Here is a 26,355-nt window from a genome sequence, read left to right as displayed (position 1 = left end):
TATAAACTCACCAATATTCTGTATACTTGTCGATACATTACAGTAAACCTCAACCAAAGAATAACACTGAATTATAGAAAATGGATGTTAACCATTTTGATATTCTGTCATGCTCTACTGTCAGTCATGTAATAGATAGACAGCTGTACACCGTAGACCTATTTACCAACAGAGAGGTTACAGCAGGTCATGCTGTCGCCCCAACTTCCTTGATCTGCCACTTTGGCTTATGGGGAGCATGAGGGTCTGTCTGAGTCTGATCTCATTTTACTGCAAACTGGGGATGCCATAAGGAATTCACACTCGTCATTTGTCAGCAGAACACTGTGAACAGCAGGAGTCTGATGACTGCCCTAGATATGGGGAATGCAGCCAAAACCCCACAGTGATAGAGATTACTTAACCCTTTCATGCCTGCCCACATGAAATGAGAGAGAGGGGTGGGCAGCATGCGAGGTGTTGAAGCCAGGAGGTAGGTTGCACGGGATCATGGGATTTATCAGTCACAAAACAACACTACAGGCAGATATTGCACAGTGTAAACTGGTGGAACAAATCAGGGAGAATATGCTTAAACATCACACAAGCAACAGCAACCCTAATGTTTAAGCAGTGGAAATGCAGAGGGATTCAGACTCTAGGCACAATGATATAAATGTCAGCACAGCATGTACACCCTAGGAGGGCATTGTCATGTTGACCAATAGGAAGCCACAAGTACTTTATTTGGTCCACAGTGTCCCTCCAACCCATCCAAAATAATTGTGTTTTGTGGCAGGAAATCCAATCAGACTGTGGAGGGCCATGTTGTGATGGCCTGTGGGTTCATCGGCTAGTTGCCCTACCGGCAATGCATCTCTAACTTTCTTACATAGGTGGAATTTACTAATTTTCTAACCCGATATTCTAACCCAAAGCCCGATTGGTATGCATTGGACTTATATATATATATATATATATATATATATATATTAGTATTATTCTCTATATCAGAGCTCTAAAGGCATCAAGCTCCCAAAATAGAAGTATAGTGGGTCCAAAATAGGACATTGATGCGATTTCTGGAATAACGGATTGTGTTTTGTAGGGGATCCAGATGGTCAGGATGCCGATAGTCAGAATACCAAGTGCAGAATCCCAACAGTCAAATCCCGTCACATTTACTACATCCCTTCTGAGTGACATGAAATGTCTAATAGGCCATTGTTATCAGAGGTCGCCCATGGTTCTGTGGGGTTCTAGGTAAAAGCAGCACCCCACTTAACTATCGTGCATAGAACATCTGGGTCAATTCAACTAGGGTCGATGGGCCTTTGTACATCACTGTTATCGCACGACTGCGCACATATTTGCAGATTATGGTACCTTCTACATCATTGATTTTCCTGCATGCCCTTATGGAGTGTAAACAAAAGTGGTGATGTAGAAGGACATGATGAGCCGTTCTGGACTGGCACACCACTGGCATCGCCACAAGTGAACTGACCCTAGCCTATAAACCCATATAAAATATTTTTCTAAGGAACTAGTTAGCACTGAGCTCTACTGTTTTGTTTCAGTCTCCATTTTGCTCCAGAATCATACTCCCTACTCTGATCCTCATCTCCATCATATAATTGAATGCTTTTGCTATATTGGTAGAAATGCGCCTAGGATGCAATTTCATATAAAGAGCCCATGGAAGGTACAAGGTGCGTCCCGTAGAAAGTATAGACTTTCCCGCCAAATCTGAAGAAGATTGGGGAAAAAAAAGCTAATTTGCTCGGAGTAAAATGCCCACTCATCAGGGAAAGCCCCATATAGGTGCATCACCACCCTTCAATCTCATTTAAATATCTTGCTCTGCAAAACTAAAAGTTGTTTTAGCATATAGGTGTAAGGAAAGAAACACTAGTTATGATGAATTTTCCTGATTCACCCAGCTACTCCCAACAGGCAAAATATACCACACTTGGGAGATGCCACCATCTTCACCAGCAAATGCTTTTGTACTAACAGACCCCAATATTTTACTCTATTTCTTTTTTTCTGCACCATACTTACACCACATCCTCCATCTTTTCATGCACCTTTCATCCAATAGGAGAAGGTACCAGGGATAGGGTAGTTGGAATCTGCATACATGGCCAAAGTGTGACTGTCCTATTCAGCCCCTAGTGTTCACTCCGAGCTCTGCAGATTGGGCCTCTGAATGAACACCTCCTTATTGCATCACATGACACTAATGAATATGTGCTACTAAGCTGCAGCCAAAGCAGACCGGCCATTGCCACCAATGACCATAGCTCACAGCTATTGAGACCCCGGAGGCTGCTATGCATGGAGCTGGAGTTGCTTCTTCTGCATCAGATGATGTCTGTTATATTAGCAACTCAAATATGACAAAGTTCTTATAAGCTGATCTCAATGTTCTTATAGGACAATTGTTAAAATAATTTTTATTTTGAGGATTAAATCATAACAATACCTCCTTTTAGATGCTGTACATCAGGTTTTTGACGCTCTGATATGCTTAAATACTTTTCATGCATTGTTATAAAACAATATGTTATTAACTTATTATATATCTTTTTTTTAACAACGTGAAAATTTGCAGCAGCTCATAGCAACCAATTATATTTGCTTTAATTGTTTAACATGCATTAAACTTATCACAGCTAATTGCTGATTGGTTGCTAGTGGTTACTGCGCATTGCACTTAGGGCCTGATTCATCGTGGAACGCGTACGCAGATCGGTCATCGATGCGTACTGCGCATGCGTGGGTTAGCATTGCGATCGCCCTGTTATCGTCTACACAGATACAAAGCTATCCCAGAGTGGTTGACGTTAGGTCAACGTTTGGGGTTGGTGACAGGGGAGTGTTCAGAGAAACGCAGATGTGCCTGTCCGTGCATAAATTAGCCACTGCGACGTACACAGCTTCGTTACTCATTGCGTGCGACGAGGCTTGCAATTTCTGAGTACGGTCAGACCTGCTGTAATTGTACATGAGGAGCCGATGTTACCGATGTATACACAGGACTGCAAGGTATTACGGATATGTGAAAGCGGTAGTGGGTGGCTCTATGCTGGTTTCGGGCGTCTCTATACTAGCTTTCTGATTGCAGTCATTAGCATATTTTTGCAGCAGACATGCGTGCGTATTGCAGCTGCGATCACCATAGTGATCCATAGTGAATCAGGCCCTTAGTTAGCAATATACTGTTCTCAAAATAACTATCCAGAAGTCCATTACAAATAATCCATAAAATATGATTTGAAAATATATAAACATGGTGGCTATAAAGTAAGTAATCACAAATTCAAAAGAAGGAGACATAAATTGTCTAAATACTCTTTGGAAAATGAACTTAATTAAAAAAAAAATTGCTTATCTAAGCATATAGGGGCACTGGCCAGTGCTGGGGAACACCGGGTCATTAAGTATATGGGGGCACTGCCCAGCGATGGGGAACACCGGATCAGTAAGTATATGGGGGCACTGGCCAGCACTGGGGAACACCGGGTCAGTAAGTATATAGGGGCACTGGCCAGCACTGGGGAACACCGGGTCAGTAAGTATATGGGGGCACTGGCCAGCGCTGGGGAACACCGGGTCAGTAAGTATATGGGGGCACTGGCCAGCGCTGGGGAACACCGGGTCAGTAAGTATATGGGGGCACTGGCCAGCGCTGGGGAACACCAGGTCGGTAAGTATATGGGGGCACAGGCCAGCGCTGGGGAACACCGGGTCAGTAAGAGGGATTAGTAGCACAGCCAGACTGAGATAACAATAGCAGTGTTTCAAACATCAATCTACTTCATCCTTCTAAGGTAGACACAGGTCTCAGTGATGTGACACACACAGAGAAAGGGGGACTTGTCATTATGTATCATAAACTGTTATGCAAATACCTCAATTTGTAACTATTAACATAATTTAGCGCTCAGAGACATGCACTCATTTCTAATCATCGCAGTGGAATGGAGTCTTGTTCTGTCGTTCTTAGCCTGCAGGAAAGTCTTTCATCAAGATGGTGTAATGTTTTAATAACCTGCCAGTGTTCACCGGCTGTGCCGCTGCCGACGACACTCTTACATTGTCCTCATTAAGGAACAGGTCGGGGAATAACAGGACATTAACGCATTGCCGGTGTGCGGGGTCCTGAGGCTTTGAAGCTGCTGTTACTGACAATGCAGGTCTGTTAACCCCATCTGTGATGAGCCTGTGTAACGTTACCTGCATTCTGACCCTCACCTGTGCCCATTTCTGCCTCCAGGTGTCCGGGCTGTATCTCTGCCGCTCTCTGAGGGCCCAAGCGTAACATGGAAGATGTGCTGCAATGTCACAGAAAGCTGTCCCGTTGCTGCCAAATTCATTGTCCACTTTAAATAGCCAGCGGGTCACCAGCATGTTATCTGCTATAAGTTGGACCAGAGATTTGTAGAACTGTGAACGTGATAAAGATACAGGCATGTAAATGTGATACACAGCAACATACATGGAACACAGATGAAAACATGAAGACACTTCGTTCACATTAAATGAAATTTAGCTGATTGTGATAAAGACAGATTTATATAAATGGTATGTAAAGGGTTAGAGGTTTATCTGAGTAAATCACACCTATTCTGGGAGAATCCAGACTTCCAAAGTCTATTTTGAAGCCGTGGAAATCTCCAAAAACTTCCAAAGACTCTGTAGTATGATAAATAACATTATTTGTTTATAATATTTGGCCTGCTTCCATGCGGCTATTGAACATCACAGTGCAGTCTCCATGTGAATACTTTGCCAGAGCAGGGTTATATTATTGGGAGCTTGTCAATCGTACATGAATCTCCCTGACTGTATCACCACGGGCCTCACTCAAACCAATTTTGTTGTCTTTTTTCTGCACAAGTACTCAGAAGGCGCAGAGCATTATACTGAAAGGATTAGGGGCATATGTATCAAAGCTTGATGTGAGATAAAATTGTGAAATATATATCACCAACCAATCAGCTCCAAACTATCATTTCTTAAACACAGCCTGAAAAATGTAAGTTAGAAGCTGATTAGTTGGTGATATATATCTCACAATGTTAACTCACAACAAGCTTGGATACATATGCCCCTAAATCACCAATATTTTGTACCGGTTTGTGCAAATTATATGTTTACTAATATATAGTGAAAAAGCAACCCCTCCCCCACAGTAACATAATATAATTATGTAGCATGCAGGTAAAAACATGGCTGGGAAGAGGACTAGGCAAAATAGGTAGATGTGTTGGGTGGTATGAAACTGATTGAGAGCGGTTTATTTAAAGTCAGATCTTCAATGGCTGCAAGCAGGTCAGAGTCCTTATTATTCAGGTCCTCATATTAAATTGTTGCCTCACAATACTATTACAGAACAACATGTGAGTGCACAAATAATAAGCATGGTGCAGAGAACAACATACACTATTCTGTCCATTTGGTGCACTCTCTGATACTCTTTTCCAAGCAACGACTAAAGCATACAATCCCAGGTAGTAATGTATACTTCTGTTAACAGATGAGGAGCCCAACACCTTCCTTTCCTGGATTAAAATGTTAAAATCAAAATGAAATGTGGATAAATATGGATTAAATGCTTAATTAGAGCTAAAGTGCAGGAATGACTAAAACAACGTTAATTATTTCAGTATTATATAAACAAAAATTGGATAGTGTTTCTCTGTATTTGTTAGAATTATATAACCTGTATTGAATATATATGTAGATATGTTTTTTGACATTTGCAATCACTGGAATATGCAGCCTTATCTTAAAATACGCTGGGTCAATTTAAAGTATGAGTACTTGCTTGAGTCTTCTATGTAACAGGAATGCTTTGGACAGACTGGTTGATACCTTCCATACACAATGGGATTGAGCAGTGATTTCAGTGTATAAATAAAACCCTACGCTTTGTCATGTTGAGTATTATTAATACCATTTTAAGTGCGGCCTATGACATGTTAGATGTTTCTTTTGTTCTTTGACACTTCATCACAGTTTCTCTTTGAACAAAACAGCAGTAGCACTTTACCTTTGTGCGTCTTATATGAAAGTGTCATTTTTTGTTAGTTTCTCTGTATTGTGCGTTCCAGGAAATGATTAAAGACGTTACCTCTTGCTAATCACTGATATGCAATGACATCACTTAGCACCATTTGTAAGCATATAATTTGGATGTGTTTAGACATGTATTAGGCTACTTTCTGAGGCAGATTATGTTCTAATCATAGAATTTATGACAAAAAATAACTATTTCATCGCCTTTAAGAGTGGAGCTGGGATGATTTTCATGGGGTTTAAACAGTTAATAAACTGGGAAAAGTCTATTAAAATGCTGAAAAGACCACTGAAAGTCAATTTGTATATGCAATTATTAATAGTTTTCATAATGAGATATGAACAATTGTTTTTTTTAGTTATGTCTCCCCCTAACACTAGCTTTGTTTTGTTAACTGTAAGAATCCCACTGCCCCAGCACATGGCAATGAAATATGGCACAATGGATACATTAACCTTACTGTAAGGAGATGGATCACTATGTTCCCTTTAACATAGTGATCTATAACCAAAAAATAGGTTGATCAAATATGGAATAATGTTGTGAAACCTTCAGCCATGACAACATTTGTATATGTAAGTAGCCTTGTTAGGTAGCGAGGATATTTGTTTATTTTGCTTTGATCATTAATGTGTATAAACATCTCACAAAATGACTTTTATATTTCGGGGGAGCAGGAAATCAGGAGAACACGAATGTTTAGTTTTATCATAATCTCATTTCAAATTACATGTGTGTCTTAAAACTTTTACATGTTTCTTGTATTTTAGTTGTGTATTCCCAGTGAAGTATACTCATCGTCTCTATGGAATTGGTATGAAATACCGTCGGCCGCATGGCCGGCGGTTCGATTCCCGTCAGCGGCAACCCGACAGAAGCTGAGTGCGACGCAGCGGAAGCCCGACAGCGCTGGAAATCCCGATCGTGGATAGGTAAGTATCCACTAACCTAACCCCCCTAACCCTCCTTAGGGGTGCCTAACCCTAACTTCCCCCCAAGTGCCTAACCCTAATCCCCCCTCTAAGTGCCTAACCCTAACCACCCCCTTCCCCGCTGCCTAAACCTAAGTCCCCCGGGGGGTGCCTAACCCTACGTCCCCCCAGGGGGTGCCTAACCCTAACCCTCCCTCTAGCCTAACCCTAACCCTCCCAGGGGGGTGCCTAACCCTAAGTCCCCCCCGGGAGCCCTAAACCTAACCCTCCCCCCCAGCGGCTGTCCGCTCGCGGCACCCGGCATCACTACGATCGTGATGCCGGGCGCCGGTCTCCCTAGACGCCCGGCATTTCACCCTTGCCGGGATAAGACAGTCGGGAAGCCAGCTGCCGGTATTTAGGCAGTCGGCTTCCCGATTGCCTCCCGTCTCTATACCTCTTTTGCAGGCTGAACCAACATTTATGAATTGCAGTTTATCAATACACTTAGAACTACTAAAATCACTTATACAAGAGGCACAATATGGCAGATGGCTGATGCCTTGTGCATCAGCTACAATTATTCTTCCATTTGATGCACAAATGACCATTTCATTGTATCACGAAACACTGGTAAGGCTTCTAACCTGTTCCTGGTTATAAATATCATATTCTCCTGGCGGAGTGGGGACACCGGCACTGGCAAAGATGCGCTTGCTCCCAGATTTGGTGCTGTAGAGATGTGCCACCTTTGGCTCGGTGCCAAGAACAGGGACCCCGAGCACATCTGCCACAGCTAGATCATCCACGTGTGGAACTCGTCCAACAATATAGGTCTCGCGTCCTTGTGTCAAGTTCCTTATACGCTGCAAGGCCTTCGGACTGTATTTGAGCAAGGTGGACAGGCACATGTGGTGGTTCTATAAAGGAGAAGTTAGGATATTAGAACATTTTTCAACATGATAAAGTGCCATGTTTGTGCAAAATCATAGACACGACTGCCAGGACTCTTGTCTACCTTGTAGCAATGAGAAACCTACCATAACTACGCCAAGGACACTTCCACCTTGATTTTGTCACTACACCATGGGTATTGTTTTACTTTGCAAACTCATACAGGGATTGTAATAGTAGGTGTAAGACTACAAACAGGGCCGTAACTAGGGTAGTGTAACCAATGCCATGGTTTCCGCAGGGAAGGGGGCGCTGTTTGGGCCTGTCAATTTTCCTGTTTAGTATCATTCTCACTTGTAGCTTCCTCTTCTTTTATCCCCAGCATCACAACTCTTCCCCTATCTCTTCCCTGGCCTTTTCCCATGAGGCCATGGCTCTTTTTCAGGTGCACTATCTTATGTCCCTATTTAAAAAATGGGGGGGAGGGGGCGCCGCCAATGCTCTCTCTGGCACAGGGAACCAATAGTCTAGTCACGGCTCTGACTACAAATATGTGAATATAGATGCGGGGGCCTTTTTATTACTGTAGTAATCGTGGCCAATGGTCTGAAAGCTGACATTTAGAGGCTTGACGCATTATAAAGTATCAGGGCTTTTTAACATACATGTAGCGACGGTTCCTCTATCTTCGGACACATAAGCCGCCCCCAAAGCTTTCCCTGGGGACTGAAAATGGACAATTTGGACAAGTGTCGAAAATCTTCCCTTTTCAGAGATCAGTATCGGTAGCTGACGCCATTGCGTTAGCCTTTGTAGCCTACATTTTTTCACCATAGAGATTTCTGGATCGCTCAACAGCAGCCTGTGGCGCACAGTGTACTAAGTAGCTAATAGTGTACTAAGTAGCCAACAGTGTACTAAGTAGCCAACAGTGTACTAAGTAGCTAGTGTACTAAGTAGCCAACAGTGTACTAAGTAGCTAATAGTGTACTAAGTAGCCAACAGTGTACTAAGTAGCCAACAGTGTACTAAGTAGCTAATAGTGTACTAAGTAGCCAACAGTGTACTAAGTAGCCAACAGTGTACTAAGTAGCTAATAGTGTACTAAGTAGCCAACAGTGTACTAAGTAGCTAATAGAGTACTAAGTAGCCAACAGTGTACTAAGTAGCTAATAGTGTACTAAGTAGCCAACAGTGTACTAAGTAGCCAACAGTGTACTAAGTAGCTAATAGTGTACTAAGTAGCCAACAGTGTACTAAGTAGCTAATAGTGCATTAAGGCAGTGGTTCCCAAACTGTGTGCCGTGGCACCCTGGGGTGCCTCAGGGCACTTGCACGGGTGCCTTGGGTTGGTGGTCCAGTACCAAATAAAATTAATTTTATTCACTGTGATAGGCAAAACCAGTGCTAATGGCTGCCAATCAAAGAATGTGTGGACAAAAAGAAGTGCAGCCCTGTCAACCACCACATAACAAAACCTCAGGGTAACAGATAAGCACAATTTACTTCATTTTATTTTTTCTGAATTTCTCAATAAGAAACTTTTGGCTCAGGGGTGCCGCGGAAAAAATTCTGATACTCTAGGGCGCCGTGAGTCAAAAAAGTTTGGGAACCACTGGATTAAGGGTTAGTATTTTTTGTTGTAAAAGGAATTGATATAAAGTAGCAGATTAAGCAAAACGGACCTCTGTCTTTTGCCTTTTCCCTGCGTCTTAATGCACTAATACTGTAGTGTACTAAGTAGCTAATAGTGTACTTTGGATATAGGATTAGTATTTTCATTGCAACAGAATTGGTATAAAGTAGCAGATTAAGAATCATGGCGCGGCTAAATGGCAAAATCTGTGGCGTACCAATGGGGCTACATTTGCCGCAATTGGAGGACAGGTACATGTGGACACATCTGTGATAATGTATTTCCTTATACTGTCATTACTGGTTTTATTAAATTATAGCTAACAAAGGTGACTTGTAACCTGGTGTGATAAAACACAGTGAGCATGCATTCTGATTTTGTTCCTACAGAGTCACAGCACAAATTTAAATGCACAATATCAGAAACGTAAGGGGCTTTCCGGGACGATGATGGAGAGGTGACAAGGGCGTGGCTAAACAGAGATGTTGCATTTATTGGGAGTGTCGCAGGAATCTCGCTGGAAGTGGTTGAGTACAAAGACGGTGAACCGCTCACATAGGAGGCAATACTCAAGAGGAAGAAACTGCACCTGCTATAGGGCTTGTGCAAGTTTCGATGGTGCACCTGATGCTGGCGTATAAAGACCTGCCAAGTGGTATTTCATCGTCTATGAACACTGACAGTGGGTGTCTCAGTACTTGCACATTCGGACTCGGAATTACAGCTGAGAAAGGATTGTAGTGGCAATAGCATATAGACACAAATGCGACTGGAGCAAAAGAAGCAGCTGGGTCTGACTCTAAATTAGGCCCAGTATCGGTCTCTTCAAAACTGATTTTGCGCACTTAAAGTAAGGAATAGGAATGTAAACAAAGCTCTGGTGAAATGCTTTAGGTGCAGAACCACCGATTTCCATTATGGTATGCATGTGTTGTTTACACTGACAGCTATGTTAGATGTGACAGTGACAAAAAATTGGTGCATGCATTATTTTCATTTATTTTTTCCATGCTGCAGGACATGTCGTACATTCATAGGAGCATGTGGTTCAAAGATCTCCATTGCCTGACTCCTGCTGGCGCTCCATTCAGACTGGAGAAAATAGGAAAAAGCAGCCACCTGGGTGAGCATTACTGTATCTATGTAAAAGGACAACACAGCTTCAATTCCTGACAAACCCTATTTGTGCCATCAAATCAGAGTGAAGCAGCTGCACACATGTTCACCACTAGTGGGCACCAGCCACAACCAGTTCTCCAGCAGACCTGTACGTTTTACGCTGTGATATTTCTGTGAGCAGGGTGCTGTACTCACATACCAGATAAATAGTGTTTGGGGGAATGCACACAATGTGATCCTGTGTGGAATGTAGATTTGTTTTTGAATTTTTTTCTTTTTTTTTTGCAAATAAAACGAAAATTATTTGGTAAGGCAACAAAAGCTCTACAAATACATTAAAAAAATCAGAACGCAAATGTATGTTACATAATATTGTTAACCATTAAATAAAAAAAAAAACTAATTATTAGGGGGAAGGTTTAAAAATGAGCAAACAGCTACTGAAAAATGTTTTGTTTTTTTTTTAAATAAAATTGTAAAATTTTTTGTATAGAATAAAAAGGTATAAATAGAAAAAATTGTATTCATTTTAGTTGCCCTACGTATATGTATGTTCTTAGCAGCACAAAAAAAAAATCATCGTAAAAACATGAAAAAAATAAATCTATAATTTCCAGTATAAATTGCTCTATCATCACAAGCTAGTTCATCATTCTGCATAGCCAACAAAAAAATACCATGATTAATATGTGGCTGGGTTATGACCTCTGCCGTAGTTGAGCTGTTTAAATTGATAAAAGCTGTTGAGGTGATACTATAATCGCTCACATCTTTAGTGCCTCAGAAATGGCCTCACTGGGAATAGAACTAATTACTACACATCTGTATTTATTTGATCCACGCAGAATTATCCTTCTGTCACTCGGAGAGGAAGCTGCCAGCCTTTTGTATAACGCTAACTCATCCCGTGCCACCCTCCTGGCTCATATTGAGGCAGTTATGCTGAGAGAAAATCAATTGGTGATATAAAGAGACAGAAAGGGCTTCTGCAAGGGGCCAGACTGCATGTAATATCCCTGTATGAGGAGCCATGTGTTGGCGTGGCAGCAAACACTCCTGTGTATACACAGACCATGTTCCTATAATCTGCTACTTGATTATTCCCCATATTACCCAGACAGTGTATTTGTTGGCTACCTTGTGGCTCTATAAAAAATACAAATAAGCAAAGTGACAATCCCAAGCCTGTGATTTGTCTTTTATATGAGGTTCCTTGCTAGCTGAACTTTACAGGGAATCTGTCCACAGCCTCAGGGGTGAGAATGGTAAATCGCTCAAGCAGCTCGGTTGCATCCTGGGGGTTTCCAGATAACACCGCTGCATGCAGACCCAAGAGCTTGCGGTAATACTGCTCTGTCTCCTCATCCAGCTTCACAGGGGACACATAGATGACGTCCACGTTGGGGTCTGCAGGAGAGGAGTTTGCAAATTAGTACACAGGGCACCAAGAGTCATATAGGATTTATACATTCTACACTGAGTGTGTTTCGGTTTATAGAACTATTATCTACAGTTGTCCTTTAATAATGTGCATAAAATGCGTTGATGTTTGCGTAGATTACAGAGCTCGCCTTCTAGTATGAGCACTGTGTGTGGAAGCTCATTTTGCCTTATGTAGAGATCCGTAAGAAGCTCTTACTAGAAGTGCCCAGGTCCTGCATTTATTACAGGCACCGTAGCACAATACTTTTATTTTATTTACACCTCATTATTTAATAAGTTACTGAGAATGGGCAAAACTGTGAACAGATATATTCCAGTGCATATTTAAAAAAAATGTTATTTTGTCATTATATATAGTCGCTTATGTGTGATTGATTGTTTGTCCTATCACTCTACTTCTGTGCACATTGGGTGGAAATTATAGGGCGGAAGTACTATGGTTCACTTTTGCTTATTTTTCCATATAGCCACAAAGTTTCCTATTTTTCTATAGACATCTAACTGTCTATAACGCTTTCTCTTGCTCAATTACAATACCTTCTCGCTCTATCTCCTTCTGATGCTATATACACAATCCATATCTCTGTCTACTCACTGCTTTCTGTAACTGCGCCCTGTAATTACTCCTATTGCTCCATATAATTGCCCACAGCAAACTATTTCACAGATCATTTCTCATTTTAAAGTAAAATAAATAACAGCCTTTCTTCTCCATACGTGGGAAACCTCCCCTCCTATCTTGGCCGCAACAATTGCAAGTCACCTGCTATGTCGCATAGTCGTCCTATCTGCAGGTTCTGCTGGATGTGCAGGTCTGAGGTCCCAGCTCTTTGTTCATCAGTATAGCCTGCAACAGACAAGCGTAAGGCACTATTGTATGTGATGTGCACAGGACAAAAGGGGTCAGTTTTATTTAAGCTGTCCTCTAGGAAGGCCTGGCATGTGATAAAGGTACAGAGTCAACAGGGGCCCCCAGCTGCTTGTTACATAACTCACCTTATTGGTAACAATGCTGATTTAATCTGTAGCTCCTCTTTAACCCTCGCCAAACACGGTTCGTGGATAATTACATCCATTTTGCCAGTGAGTGTTCCACACAATGAAATGTACAAAATCATGTAAAAGGTGTAATTAAATGAGTGAAAAATGTTTCCTTGTACACTGTGTGATATGTTTGTAGTAAGCATTTGATAAAAACAATTGCATTTAAGATGGTTTTAAATTGATTAATTTCTGTAAATGTGTGAAAACTAATGCAGAACATACCCTAGGTATATATTTTAACTCATCTATGTGTATATAGTTGGGCTTAGTAAACCTGTGATCTAGCAGACGGCACAGATGGTACTCTGTCTCATGTGAATACCAACCCTGGGCACAATGTACTTAGTTACAATTCCTAAACAAGTACATATTACATACAAATATACCTGCTATTAATAAATGAGTCCTCTTTCTATTAAAATGAGACTAGCAACGTTCAGTATTATTATATTGCTATCCGGGTTTGATTACTATTCAGAAAAAGATATCACCCAGTTTTGTAACCCAGATACAGTAAAGCATTGCACAGACAGCATTCCCATATAATGCAGCCCTCCCTCTCAGAGCCACTAAGCAGTGTGGGCGCTTTCCTTAGGGGACCCTCCACACCTATTTGCCTGCACTTTGCAAGGAAACCTCTTTTTAAGTTCCTCTAATTCATAAATGTAATTAAATAATTACATTAGTGCTAATTAACATGAAACTGCAGATTATTTAAGCGCAAAAAACACTATTCAACTTCTTAATTATTCTTGTTCACACAGCATTTCCTTTTGCTCGCGCGCCCTAGGTGCAGATAAAGCAGCCCATCTGCTAGTAATTAGAACTAAATAATTTCCGACAATGTAGCTTATCATTTTGACTGCACATTTGATTAAAAACAGTGTACAAGCGGTATCCCAGTCGGCGATGGGAGCATGAGGATGGATAGAGGGGGTACCATACAGACGTGACCCGAGGGGTTACACTAGACGTAGGTTTGGAATATCACACGTGCAGACAGTATCACAAACACAAGCTGTTTAGGCGTATAACCCCGCACATCCACAAATACACACAAATGAAAAGAGCAAAGAAAAAAAAAAAACTAACATAAAACACACAGCAACAAAATTGATGTATTAGAACAATAAAAGGCTAATACAAATAAATGTGAAATAATTCTTCTATATATGGACTGACGACAGACAAAGCACATGCAGTCACACAGCTCTGTTCAGTCACACTCACACAGAAGTTTCTTAACTCATTTCACACAGATGAAAAGCGAATTATAGGCAATGGCCCCTTGGCAGCTCATCTCCCTCCTTATCCCCCACATCCCATAATGAGTTTATTTGTTTAACTCCCCGAATTAAACGCCGCTTCTAGTGCGGGCCTGGTAATATCACTCTCATCATGTCGAGAACATTTTCCTGCAGAGACCCATCTGAATAAGAGAAGGTCCCCGCGCTGAACTCAATCAGGGAAGCGTAATGTGCTGGGTAATAGAGGTGGTTGATAGATCTGGAGGCTAAGAGCTCTTTACCTAATGATGGGATATGGATAATGCTCCTCCTGCACGTCCTGATGTGATTCCAGTTGGATGCCAGATGCTAAAAAATCAAGGGAAGAGCAATGAGTGAGAGAGGCAGTCTGGAACACACTTATCTGAGAGGGCGAGGGGGGTCTTAAGCCTCCTTCCTTCATCCTGCCGTACGGTTAATCCAAGCTTAAATTATATTAATTGATTTAATTATATGCTTTAAAAACATCTCCACCCCTCCCTCCCCAATTAATTTAATTAGGAGGCTGCATGATGCGGCTGGTGAGGGGAGATTAAGGCCGTACTCGCTTTAATTAAAAGAATATGAATTAACACAGAAAGTGTGGGGTGGGGGTAGGTGGGAGGTAAAGCAAATATAAATGAAATGGTGCGCAATAATTAAAAGGCCGTGTTAAATACTTCTTGACAGAGCAATGACAGGAGAGAGGTGTTTAATCCCCCTATAAGTGAGACGAGATTTGATTCTGAATTGTTATACAATCTGTTTCTCCTATTAGAGTAGTGATATTACACTCTCCCTGCACCAATACAGAGAATAGAGACTCTACAAATTAGTTGTTCCCACATCCAGGTGACACATCGACACTACAAATCAAACCCTCCCACATCCAGGTGACATAGTGGCACAACAAGTCTGTCCCTCCCACATTTACATTAGGTGACATAATAACACTACAAGTCAGTCCCTCCCACATCCAGGTGACATAATGACACTACAAGTCAGTCCCTCCCACATCCAGATGACATAATGACACTACAAGTCAGTCCCTCGCACATCTAGGTGACATAGCGACACTACAAATTAGTCCATTCTACATTCGGGTGACATAGTGGCACAACAAGTCAGTCCCTCCCACATCCAGGTGACATAATGACACTACAAGTCAGTCCCTCCACATCCAGGTGACATAGTGGCACAACAAGTCAGTCCCTCCCACATCCAGGTGACATAATGACACTACAAGTCAGTCCCTCCCACATCTAGGTGACATAATGACACTACAAGTCAGTCCCTCGCACATCTAGGTGACATAGCGACACTACTACAAATCAGTCCATTCTACATTCGGGTGACCTAGTGACACTACAAGTCAGTCCATCTCACGTCCAGGTGACATAGCGACACTACAAGTCAGTCCCTCCCACATCCAGGTGACATAGTGGCACAACAAGTCAGTCCCTCCCACATCTAGGTGACATAATGACACTACAAGTCAATCCCTCGCACATCTAGGTGACATAGTGACACTACAAATCAGTCCATTCTACATTCGGGTGACATAGTGACACTCTGAATCAGTCCCTCCTACATCCATGTGACATAATGACACTACAAGTCAGTCCCTCCCACATCCAGGTGACATAGTGGCACAACAAGTCAGTCCCTCCCACATCCAGGTGACATAATGACACTACAAGTCAGTCCCTCCCACATCCAGGTGACATAGTGGCACAACAAGTCAGTCCCTCCCACATCCAGGTGACATAGTGACACTACAAGTCAGTCCATCTCACGTCCAGGTGACATAGCGACACTACAAGTCAGTCCCTCCCACATCCAGGTGACATAGTGGCACAACAAGTCAGTCCCTCCCACATCCAGGTGACATAATTACACTACAAGTCAGTCCCTCCCACATCCAGGTGACATAGTGGCACAACAAGTCAGTCCCTCCCACATCCAGGTGACATGACACTACAAGTCAGTCCCTCCCACATCTAGGTGACATAATGACACTACAAGTCAGTCCCTCCCACATCTAGGTGACATAGCGACACTATAAATCAGTCCATTCTACATTCGGGTGACATAGTTACACTACAAGTCTGTCCATCTCACGTTCAGGTGACATAGCGACACTACAAGTCAGTCCCTCCCACATCCAGGTGACATAGTGGCACAACAAGTCAGTCCCTCCCACATCTAGGTGACATAATGACACTACAAGTCAGTCCCTCGCACATCTAGGTGACATAGTGACACTACAAATCAGTCCATTCTACATTCGGGTGACATAGTGACACAACAAGTCTGTCCCTCCCACATTTACATTAGGTGACATAATAACACTACAAGTCAGTCCCTCCCACATCCAGGTGACATAATGACACTACAAGTCAGTCCCTCCCACATCCAGATGACATAATGACACTACAAGTCAGTCCCTCGCACATCTAGGTGACATAGCGACACTACAAATTAGTCCATTCTACATTCGGGTGACATAGTGTCACAACAAGTCAGTCCCTCCCACATCCAGGTGACATAATGACAATACAAGTCAGTCCCTCCACATCCAGGTGACATAGTGGCACAACAAGTCAGTCCCTCCCACATCCAGGTGACATAATGACACTACAAGTCAGTCCCTCCCACATCTAGGTGACATAATGACACTACAAGTCAGTCCCTCGCACATCTAGGTGACATAGCGACACTACTACAAATCAGTCCATTCTACATTCGGGTGACCTAGTGACACTACAAGTCAGTCCATCTCACGTCCAGGTGAAATAGCGACACTACAAGTCAGTCCCTCCCACATCCAGGTGACATAGTGGCACAACAAGTCAGTCCCTCCCACATCTAGGTGACATAATGACACTACAAGTCAATCCCTCGCACATCTAGGTGACATAGTGACACTACAAATCAGTCCATTCTACATTCGGGTGACATAGTGACACTCTGAATCAGTCCCTCCTACATCCATGTGACATAATGACACTACAAGTCAGTCCCTCCCACATCCAGGTGACATAGTGGCACAACAAGTCAGTCCCTCCCACATCCAGGTGACATAATGACACTACAAGTCAGTCCCTCCCACATCCAGGTGACATAGTGGCACAACAAGTCAGTCCCTCCCACATCCAGGTGGCATAATGACACTACAAGTCAGTCCCTCCCACATCTAGGTGACATAATGACACTACAAGTCAGTCCCTCGCACATCTAGGTGACCTAACGACACTACAAATCAGTCCATTCTACATTCGGGTGACATAGTGACACAACAAGTCTGTCCCTCCCACATTTACATTAGGTGACATAATAACACTACAAGTCAGTCCCTCCCACATCCAGGTGACATAATGACACTACAAGTCAGTCCCTCCCACATCCAGATGACATAATGACACTACAAGTCAGTCCCTCGCACATCTAGGTGACATAGCGACACTACAAATTAGTCCATTCTACATTCGGGTGACATAGTGTCACAACAAGTCAGTCCCTCCCACATCCAGGTGACATAATGACAATACAAGTCAGTCCCTCCACATCCAGGTGACATAGTGGCACAACAAGTCAGTCGCTCCCACATCCAGGTGACATAATGACACTACAAGTCAGTCCCTCCCACATCTAGGTGACATAATGACACTACAAGTCAGTCCCTCGCACATCTAGGTGACATAGCGACACTACTACAAATCAGTCCATTCTACATTCGGGTGACCTAGTGACACTACAAGTCAGTCCATCTCACGTCCAGGTGAAATAGCGACACTACAAGTCAGTCCCTCCCACATCCAGGTGACATAGTGGCACAACAAGTCAGTCCCTCCCACATCTAGGTGACATAATGACACTACAAGTCAATCCCTCGCACATCTAGGTGACATAGTGACACTACAAATCAGTCCATTCTACATTCGGGTGACATAGTGACACAACAAGTCTGTCCCTCCCACATTTACATTAGGTGACATAATAACACTACAAGTCAGTCCCTCCCACATCCAGGTGACATAATGACACTACAAGTCAGTCCCTCCCACATCCAGATGACATAATGACACTACAAGTCAGTCCCTCGCACATCTAGGTGACATAGCGACACTACAAATTAGTCCATTCTACATTCGGGTGACATAGTGTCACAACAAGTCAGTCCCTCCCACATCCAGGTGACATAATGACAATACAAGTCAGTCCCTCCACATCCAGGTGACATAGTGGCACAACAAGTCAGTCCCTCCCACATCCAGGTGACATAATGACACTACAAGTCAGTCCCTCCCACATCTAGGTGACATAATGACACTACAAGTCAGTCCCTCGCACATCTAGGTGACATAGCGACACTACTACAAATCAGTCCATTCTACATTCGGGTGACCTAGTGACACTACAAGTCAGTCCATCTCACGTCCAGGTGAAATAGCGACACTACAAGTCAGTCCCTCCCACATCCAGGTGACATAGTGGCACAACAAGTCAGTCCCTCCCACATCTAGGTGACATAATGACACTACAAGTCAATCCCTCGCACATCTAGGTGACATAGTGACACTACAAATCAGTCCATTCTACATTCGGGTGACATAGTGACACTCTGAATCAGTCCCTCCTACATCCATGTGACATAATGACACTACAAGTCAGTCCCTCCCACATCCAGGTGACATAGTGGCACAACAAGTCAGTCCCTCCCACATCCAGGTGACATAATGACACTACAAGTCAGTCCCTCCCACATCCAGGTGACATAGTGGCACAACAAGTCAGTCCCTCCCACATCCAGGTGGCATAATGACACTACAAGTCAGTCCCTCCCACATCTAGGTGACATAATGACACTACAAGTCAGTCCCTCGCACATCTAGGTGACCTAACGACACTACAAATCAGTCCATTCTACATTCGGGTGACATAGTGACACAACAAGTCTGTCCCTCCCACATTTACATTAGGTGACATAATAACACTACAAGTCAGTCCCTCCCACATCCAGGTGACATAATGACACTACAAGTCAGTCCCTCCCACATCCAGATGACATAATGACACTACAAGTCAGTCCCTCGCACATCTAGGTGACATAGCGACACTACAAATTAGTCCATTCTACATTCGGGTGACATAGTGTCACAACAAGTCAGTCCCTCCCACATCCAGGTGACATAATGACAATACAAGTCAGTCCCTCCACATCCAGGTGACATAGTGGCACAACAAGTCAGTCGCTCCCACATCCAGGTGACATAATGACACTACAAGTCAGTCCCTCCCACATCTAGGTGACATAATGACACTACAAGTCAGTCCCTCGCACATCTAGGTGACATAGCGACACTACTACAAATCAGTCCATTCTACATTCGGGTGACCTAGTGACACTACAAGTCAGTCCATCTCACGTCCAGGTGAAATAGCGACACTACAAGTCAGTCCCTCCCACATCCAGGTGACATAGTGGCACAACAAGTCAGTCCCTCCCACATCTAGGTGACATAATGACACTACAAGTCAATCCCTCGCACATCTAGGTGACATAGTGACACTACAAATCAGTCCATTCTACATTCGGGTGACATAGTGACACTCTGAATCAGTCCCTCCTACATCCATGTGACATAATGACACTACAAGTCAGTCCCTCCCACATCCAGGTGACATAGTGGCACAACAAGTCAGTCCCTCCCACATCCAGGTGACATAATGACACTACAAGTCAGTCCCTCCCACATCCAGGTGACATAGTGGCACAACAAGTCAGTCCCTCCCACATCCAGGTGGCATAATGACACTACAAGTCAGTCCCTCCCACATCTAGGTGACATAATGACACTACAAGTCAGTCCCTCGCACATCTAGGTGACCTAACGACACTACAAATCAGTCCATTCTACATTCGGGTGACATAGTGACACTACAAGTCAGTCCATCTCACGTCCAGGTGACATAGCGACACTACAAGTCAGTCCCTCCCACATCCAGGTGACATAGTGGCACAACAAGTCAGTCCCTCCCACATCCAGGTGACATAATTACACTACAAGTCAGTCCCTCCCACATCCAGGTGACATAGTGGCACAACAAGTCAGTCCCTCCCACATCCAGGTGACATGACACTACAAGTCAGTCCCTCCCACATCCAGGTGACATAGTGGCACAACAAGACAGTCCCTCCCACATCCAGGTGACATAATGACACTACAAGTCAGTCCCTTCCACATCTAGGTGACATAATGACACTACAAGTCAGTCCCTCGCACATCTAGGTGACATAGCGACACTACAAATCAGTCCATTCTACATTCGGGTGACATAGTGACACTACTAGTCAGTCCATCTCACGTCCAGGTGACATAGTGACACTACAAGTCAGTCCCTCCCACATCTAGGTGACATAATAACACTACAAGTCTGTCCCTCCCACATCTAGGTGACATAGTGGCACAAAAGTCAGTCCCTCCTACATCCAGGTGACATAGTGACACTACAAGTCAGTCCCTCCCACATCCAGGTGACATAATGACACTACAAGTCAGTCCCTCCCACATCCAGGTGACATAGCGACACTACAAGTCAGTCCCTCGCACATCTAGGTGACATAGTGGCACAACAAGTCAGTCCCTCCCACATCCAGGTGACATAGCGACACTACAAGTCAGTCCCTCCCACATCCAGGTGACATAGTGGCACAACAAGTCAGTCCCTCCCACATCTAGGTGACATAGTGGCACAACAAGTCAGTCCCTCCCACATCCAGGTGACATAGTGGCACAACAAGTCAGTCCCTCCCACATCCAGGTGACATAGCGACACTACAAGTCAGTCCCTCCCACATCCAGGTGACATAGTGGCACAACAAGTCAGTCCCTCCCACATCTAGGTGACATAATGACACTACAAGTCAGTCCATCTCACGTCCAGGTGACATAGTGACACTACAAGTCTATCCCTCCCACATCTAGGTGACATAATAACACTACAAGTCAGTCCCTCCCACATCCAGGTGACATAGTGACACTACAAGTCAGTCCCTCCCACATCCAGGTGACATAATGACACTACAAGTCAGTCCCTCCCACATCTAGGTAACATAATGACACTACAAGTCAGTCCCTCGCACATCTAGGTGACATAGCGACACTACAAATCAGTCCATTCTAAATTCGGGTGACATAGTGACACTACAAGTCAGTCCATCTCACGTCCAGGTGACATAGTGACACTACAAGTCAGTCCATCTCACGTCCAGGTGACATAGTGACACTCTGAATAAGTCCCTCCTACATCCAGGTGACATAATGACACTACAAATCAGTCCCTCCTACATTTGGATGAGTTACTGACTCTAACAGCTATATATTTACTAAAGTGCGGGTTTTTAGAGGTGAAGATGTTGCCCCTAGCAACCAATCAGATTCTAGCTATTATCTTCTAGAAGGTGGTAGATAAATGATAAGTGGACTCTGATTGGTTGCTATGTGCAACATCTCCACTTCTAAAAACCCGCACTCTAGTAAATCTACCCCTGAGAATCAGTCCCTCAAGGCCGCCCCCTATACAACTGTCTATTCAAAATCAGGGTAACATAAGGACATTTATACTGTAGGCACCGGGCAAGAAAAGAAATATATTTTAGGGTAATACCATTTAAATGTCAGCCCTTTGAATCAATACAAGAAAAGCCATAGATGCCACAACACCCTGCCCTGTGCTCTAAATTGAGCTCTCCGCTCTGACTGCTGATATGGATAATAATGCCACAAAATGCTGTGTCCATGGCATGGAATGGCATTTTGGAGTGCCAAATTTAAATAGAGAGGAACTAATTAAGCAGTGTTGGGCATCGGTCACAGCAGAGGGGAACCAATAAATGTTCAGTTCCTCTAGGGTGGGTGAAACTGGCAGTGTGGAGGAATGTGCATGATATAAGGAGGATGATTTTGTTAATGTAGAATAATAATGAAAGTAATAAGGACAATTCTTCATATTGTTCACTAGTTGTGTACAGTACATATTTAGGCGGACATGTCACTAACACACATTGTAGGCAGCCATTTTGTGGGCACAACCAATATGACAATGCAGCCTATCAATGCATTAGGAACCAATTACATCAAAAAGGGAATTTATTTATGTTTCCATGATGTCACTAGTTCATAGTGAATTTATAGGATGAATTTTGGTTCAGACCACAAAATGGCTGCCTTCAAACTTACCACATCTTGTCGAAGAACAAAAAAATGACCAGAGAAATAAAACTTGTGCCAACTGCCTGTAGACCCCACAGGGATACAGCAAACGTATGCCACTTAACTGTTTATACTATGTCACGATTAAACAATACACAGAAAAATTAGATGGAGTATTTAAACATTTACAGATATAACAGGCACTTGGCATAAACTCTCATAATTTTATGAGTTTCGATTAAAAATGACATACATTATGGCAGGCTGCACAAACCCCAGGACCAGTCCAAGAATGTGCCTGAAATATTACTCTGGCACCTAACTTTTCAGATTCACTTCTATTGATGACAATGGATGCACAGACATTCTGGCTTATCATGAGATCATGTTGGTTCTTCGATTCTACAGAATTTCCCACTTCCTTTGTCCACCCCTGCCTTTGAAATGACTTCCGACAGAAGAGAACAAAAGTAGTCGATGTATCTAGAATAATTCAGAGGCAAACATGCCATAATAGCACAGTAAACTCAGAATAAACGCGTCAGGCCGTGCACAGACAAATGGCGGTCACTTGAGTATAATCGGCACGAAAGTCCAATACAGGGACTAAGATGCCAATCACCAGACCTCATTTACAAAGAGCAATGCTGAGAGTAGAAAACCTCCTTGGTTATGCACCACTGTTTTGCAACCCCATGTGATTGGACAGAAATGTAGTTGAACTTGTGAAAATCAAGGTGCGTATCGCTAACGAAAAGCATTTTGTGCTATTATACAGCCATTTAGTGTATTGTGAATGACCCCCCCCCACACACACACTTTTTAATAGGCATGTTTTAGACAGCTTTTTTGGCACACATCACATACCTAAATAATCCACCAGCAGATAAAGTATCAGGCTGCATTCTAGATGACAGTCCTATGCAAGAATACATCATTGCAATTATATGAACTTTGCCATAGAAACTAAAACATTTTAAACTCTATGCACTACCATGCATTAGAAAATGTATCTAATGCACAATTACACCGTAAAGCAGCTGGCAGTGCCCACCCGTTTACTCACCTTTGCTCTGGATCGGAAGTTCTGTAAATGGCGCTCTCTGGACTCCTGTAATATTTTCCGCACACGTGATCTTTGCACGTGCAGGAGCCAGGCAATTGCAATGACACCTGCAGCCCATTTCTGCTGCCGATAGGCAAGGTATGTCACCCTATGTCTGTAGCCTCGCCATGTAGCCTGGATCTTCAGTGCAGCCGCCTCCTTCCCATCTCTTCCCTTATAGCGCTGTCCAGGCTGGCTCAAGAATTTCTGAACCCAAGACCTGTTTTCTAACACAGACAGAAGTTGTGATACTGATGGTGGCCTACCCAGCTCCTGATCCAATGTAGCTGCTCTCAGCCTGTCTCCTTGTACCACTGCAGTAGGCACCGCATATTCCTGAAGCAACTTCTGCAAGCTCTCTAGAAAGGTCATAAAACTGCCCCAGCAGAGACAGTAATGCTGCTTAAAGGCCAAGAAGTCTGCAGCCTGTCGGTCAAGAAGACCATTGTAGATGATGAAACAGTGACCTGTAGGAGCAGTAACAGTATCCAATGCCCAAGGACCCTGTTGAAAGATAGCAGTATCACAAATAAAAGTATAGCGACCAATAAAAATAACATATTACAATTCTATAAAATTCTAATTACGAAATGTGTTGAAAATATTTCAAGGTAAAGATTCCATAATACATTGCTGCATATATAAACCTTGGGGGGGAAATCTGACTATGGGCCTGATTCATCACGGATCGCAATTGCAACCGCGTAAGCATATTGGACGATGGTGTGTACTGCGCATGCACCGCAGTGCGCGTGCACAGCGACAGCATTGCTATCACGACAGCATTGCTATCGCACTGCGATCACGACAGCATTGCTATCGCACTGCGATCACGAATGCAGATAGAAAGCCATCGCAGAGAGAGTGACGGGACGTCAGTGTTTGGGGGTGGTGACGGGGGAGTGGTCGGAGAAATGCAGATGTGCCTGTCCGTATGAACGCCATTACATGGGCGTGCATAAATTAGTCACTGCGACGGCATACGCAGCTTCAGTACTCACTGCGTGCCACGAGACTTGCAATTTCTGAGACAGGTCAGACCTGCTGTAATTCTGTTTTAGGGTTCGATGTTACTCGATGTTACCGATGTATACGCACAGCTGCGAGGTCTTAAGGGTGTGAGAAGGGGGTAGTGGGCATCTCTGCGGTTTCAAACATAAAGCATATTTTAGCAGCACTACTGCGAGATTGCGCAGCCGCAATAGCAATCCGCGATGAATCCGCTCTAAGTAAGGCATCTTATACTGATTGTACCATGTGAGAGGAAATTTATGTGGTGCGATTAGTATGTTGTGCCATAAACATTAAAGTGGTGGAAAGAATTTTTCTGCACAGTACAATGTAAATTATTATCATGCTCACTGCAGGGGTGAACTGAAAGCGCACCACAGAGCGGCATCACCATGGTAGTTGTGTTGATTGGCTCATGGGCCAACCTTGCCACTGCTCTTCTAGTCAACCTTGCCAGTGCAGATTTTACACCACTTTAGGTCTCTGGAACGCTATGTACTCCAGCCTAAAGATTGTCCTTCATCGTCACCTGCCCATCTGCTACAGTCCTGTGGGATAGGACAAGTGAAGTGACCCAAGGAGAAGATGAAATAAAGTTAAGTGTACCTGTGCTATTGGAGGTACACAGCTGTACTGCTCCATCCCGGTTACATATCCAGATGTCCTTGTAGTTTTGTCTGACACAGTATAATGTGTGGAAGGAAAAGGTGTCTCCAATCCATATTCTGGTGGCTGGGTGTCAGACTGCTCCGTGTAACTTCCCGCAGCCTCTGGGGAACGGCCTGCCATCTTGAAATAATCTCTGCCTGCATGATGGAGTGCAGTGTATAACATACCACCGTACAACAACTCCCCTCAGTAAGGTAGTGCATGAATAAATGAGGAATATGTGTCAGTGGGAGAGAAATGTGAAGCTCTTCTTGGTGGCTCCTGGGGAAGGTCGCTTTGAGATTACCAAAGGCATTTGGTGGTCTTTATACAAATGTACTTGGAGCGAAAAGAGAGATTATTATTTAACTTGAAGTTTCCTAGTGAGCTATAGAAAGACATCGGACTCCTGGTTCATTATATACTAGTCAAGCACAGGCTGATCATGCCACTTGATACATGTGTGGTTGGCCAAATTAGACAAGATCAGTACGTACAGGACTAGGACCATATGCCAAGTCACATTCAGATCACACTGCGCATATTCGTGCCGTCAGATGAGCCAATAGCTGGATTTTTTTTACCGCAGTCATAAACATCTGCCCCACTTTACATGATTAGATCACTAGCCAATGTCTGCCATACACTACTTTATAGCTGATGACCACACACTACCAAATAGGTGACGACCATATACTAGCCAATAGCTGTTCTTTTCCGATCACGTATATATGCATACCCTAAAATGATCAGATCACTATTGATTGGACTCTCATGCAGTGGGATCATTTTTTGGGTCACTCACACGACAGACGATTCACTGATCTCACTCTTGGTACCACCTTGTGTGTGGTGGCTGTATTGACAAGAATTAATTCAGAATTTGTTTTTATTAAACATAAAACTGGTACAAACATTGGACATAAACATGTACTGGTAATAAATAAAATAAATAATGTACCTAAAATCCATAAAACTAAATCAAAATAGACCTAT

General features: G+C 43.3%; 1 protein-coding gene across 1 annotated transcript in view; it reads right to left on the bottom strand.

Annotated features, from left to right (window-relative positions):
* IQCH (IQ motif containing H) overlaps positions 1-26,355 on the bottom strand; it is an 88,950-nt gene that overhangs the window by 30,611 nt on the left and 31,984 nt on the right. The window contains exons 8-14 of the mRNA XM_088452772.1: positions 25,318-25,517; positions 23,662-24,204; positions 14,643-14,709; positions 12,834-12,917; positions 11,859-12,034; positions 7,626-7,898; positions 4,240-4,431 (exon numbers count right to left, since the gene is read on the bottom strand). Coding sequence (XP_088308898.1) covers positions 4,240-4,431; positions 7,626-7,898; positions 11,859-12,034; positions 12,834-12,917; positions 14,643-14,709; positions 23,662-24,204; positions 25,318-25,517 — 1,535 coding nt within the window. The remainder of the gene's footprint in view (positions 1-4,239; positions 4,432-7,625; positions 7,899-11,858; positions 12,035-12,833; positions 12,918-14,642; positions 14,710-23,661; positions 24,205-25,317; positions 25,518-26,355) is intronic.

Source organism: Taudactylus pleione, unplaced genomic scaffold, assembly GCF_031769625.1.
Source record: "Taudactylus pleione unplaced genomic scaffold, aTauple2 ptg000556l, whole genome shotgun sequence".
Taxonomy (NCBI): Eukaryota; Metazoa; Chordata; class Amphibia; order Anura; family Myobatrachidae; genus Taudactylus; species Taudactylus pleione.
Note: the sequence above shows the minus strand (reverse complement) of the source record. Positions and strands in the feature narration are given on the sequence as shown.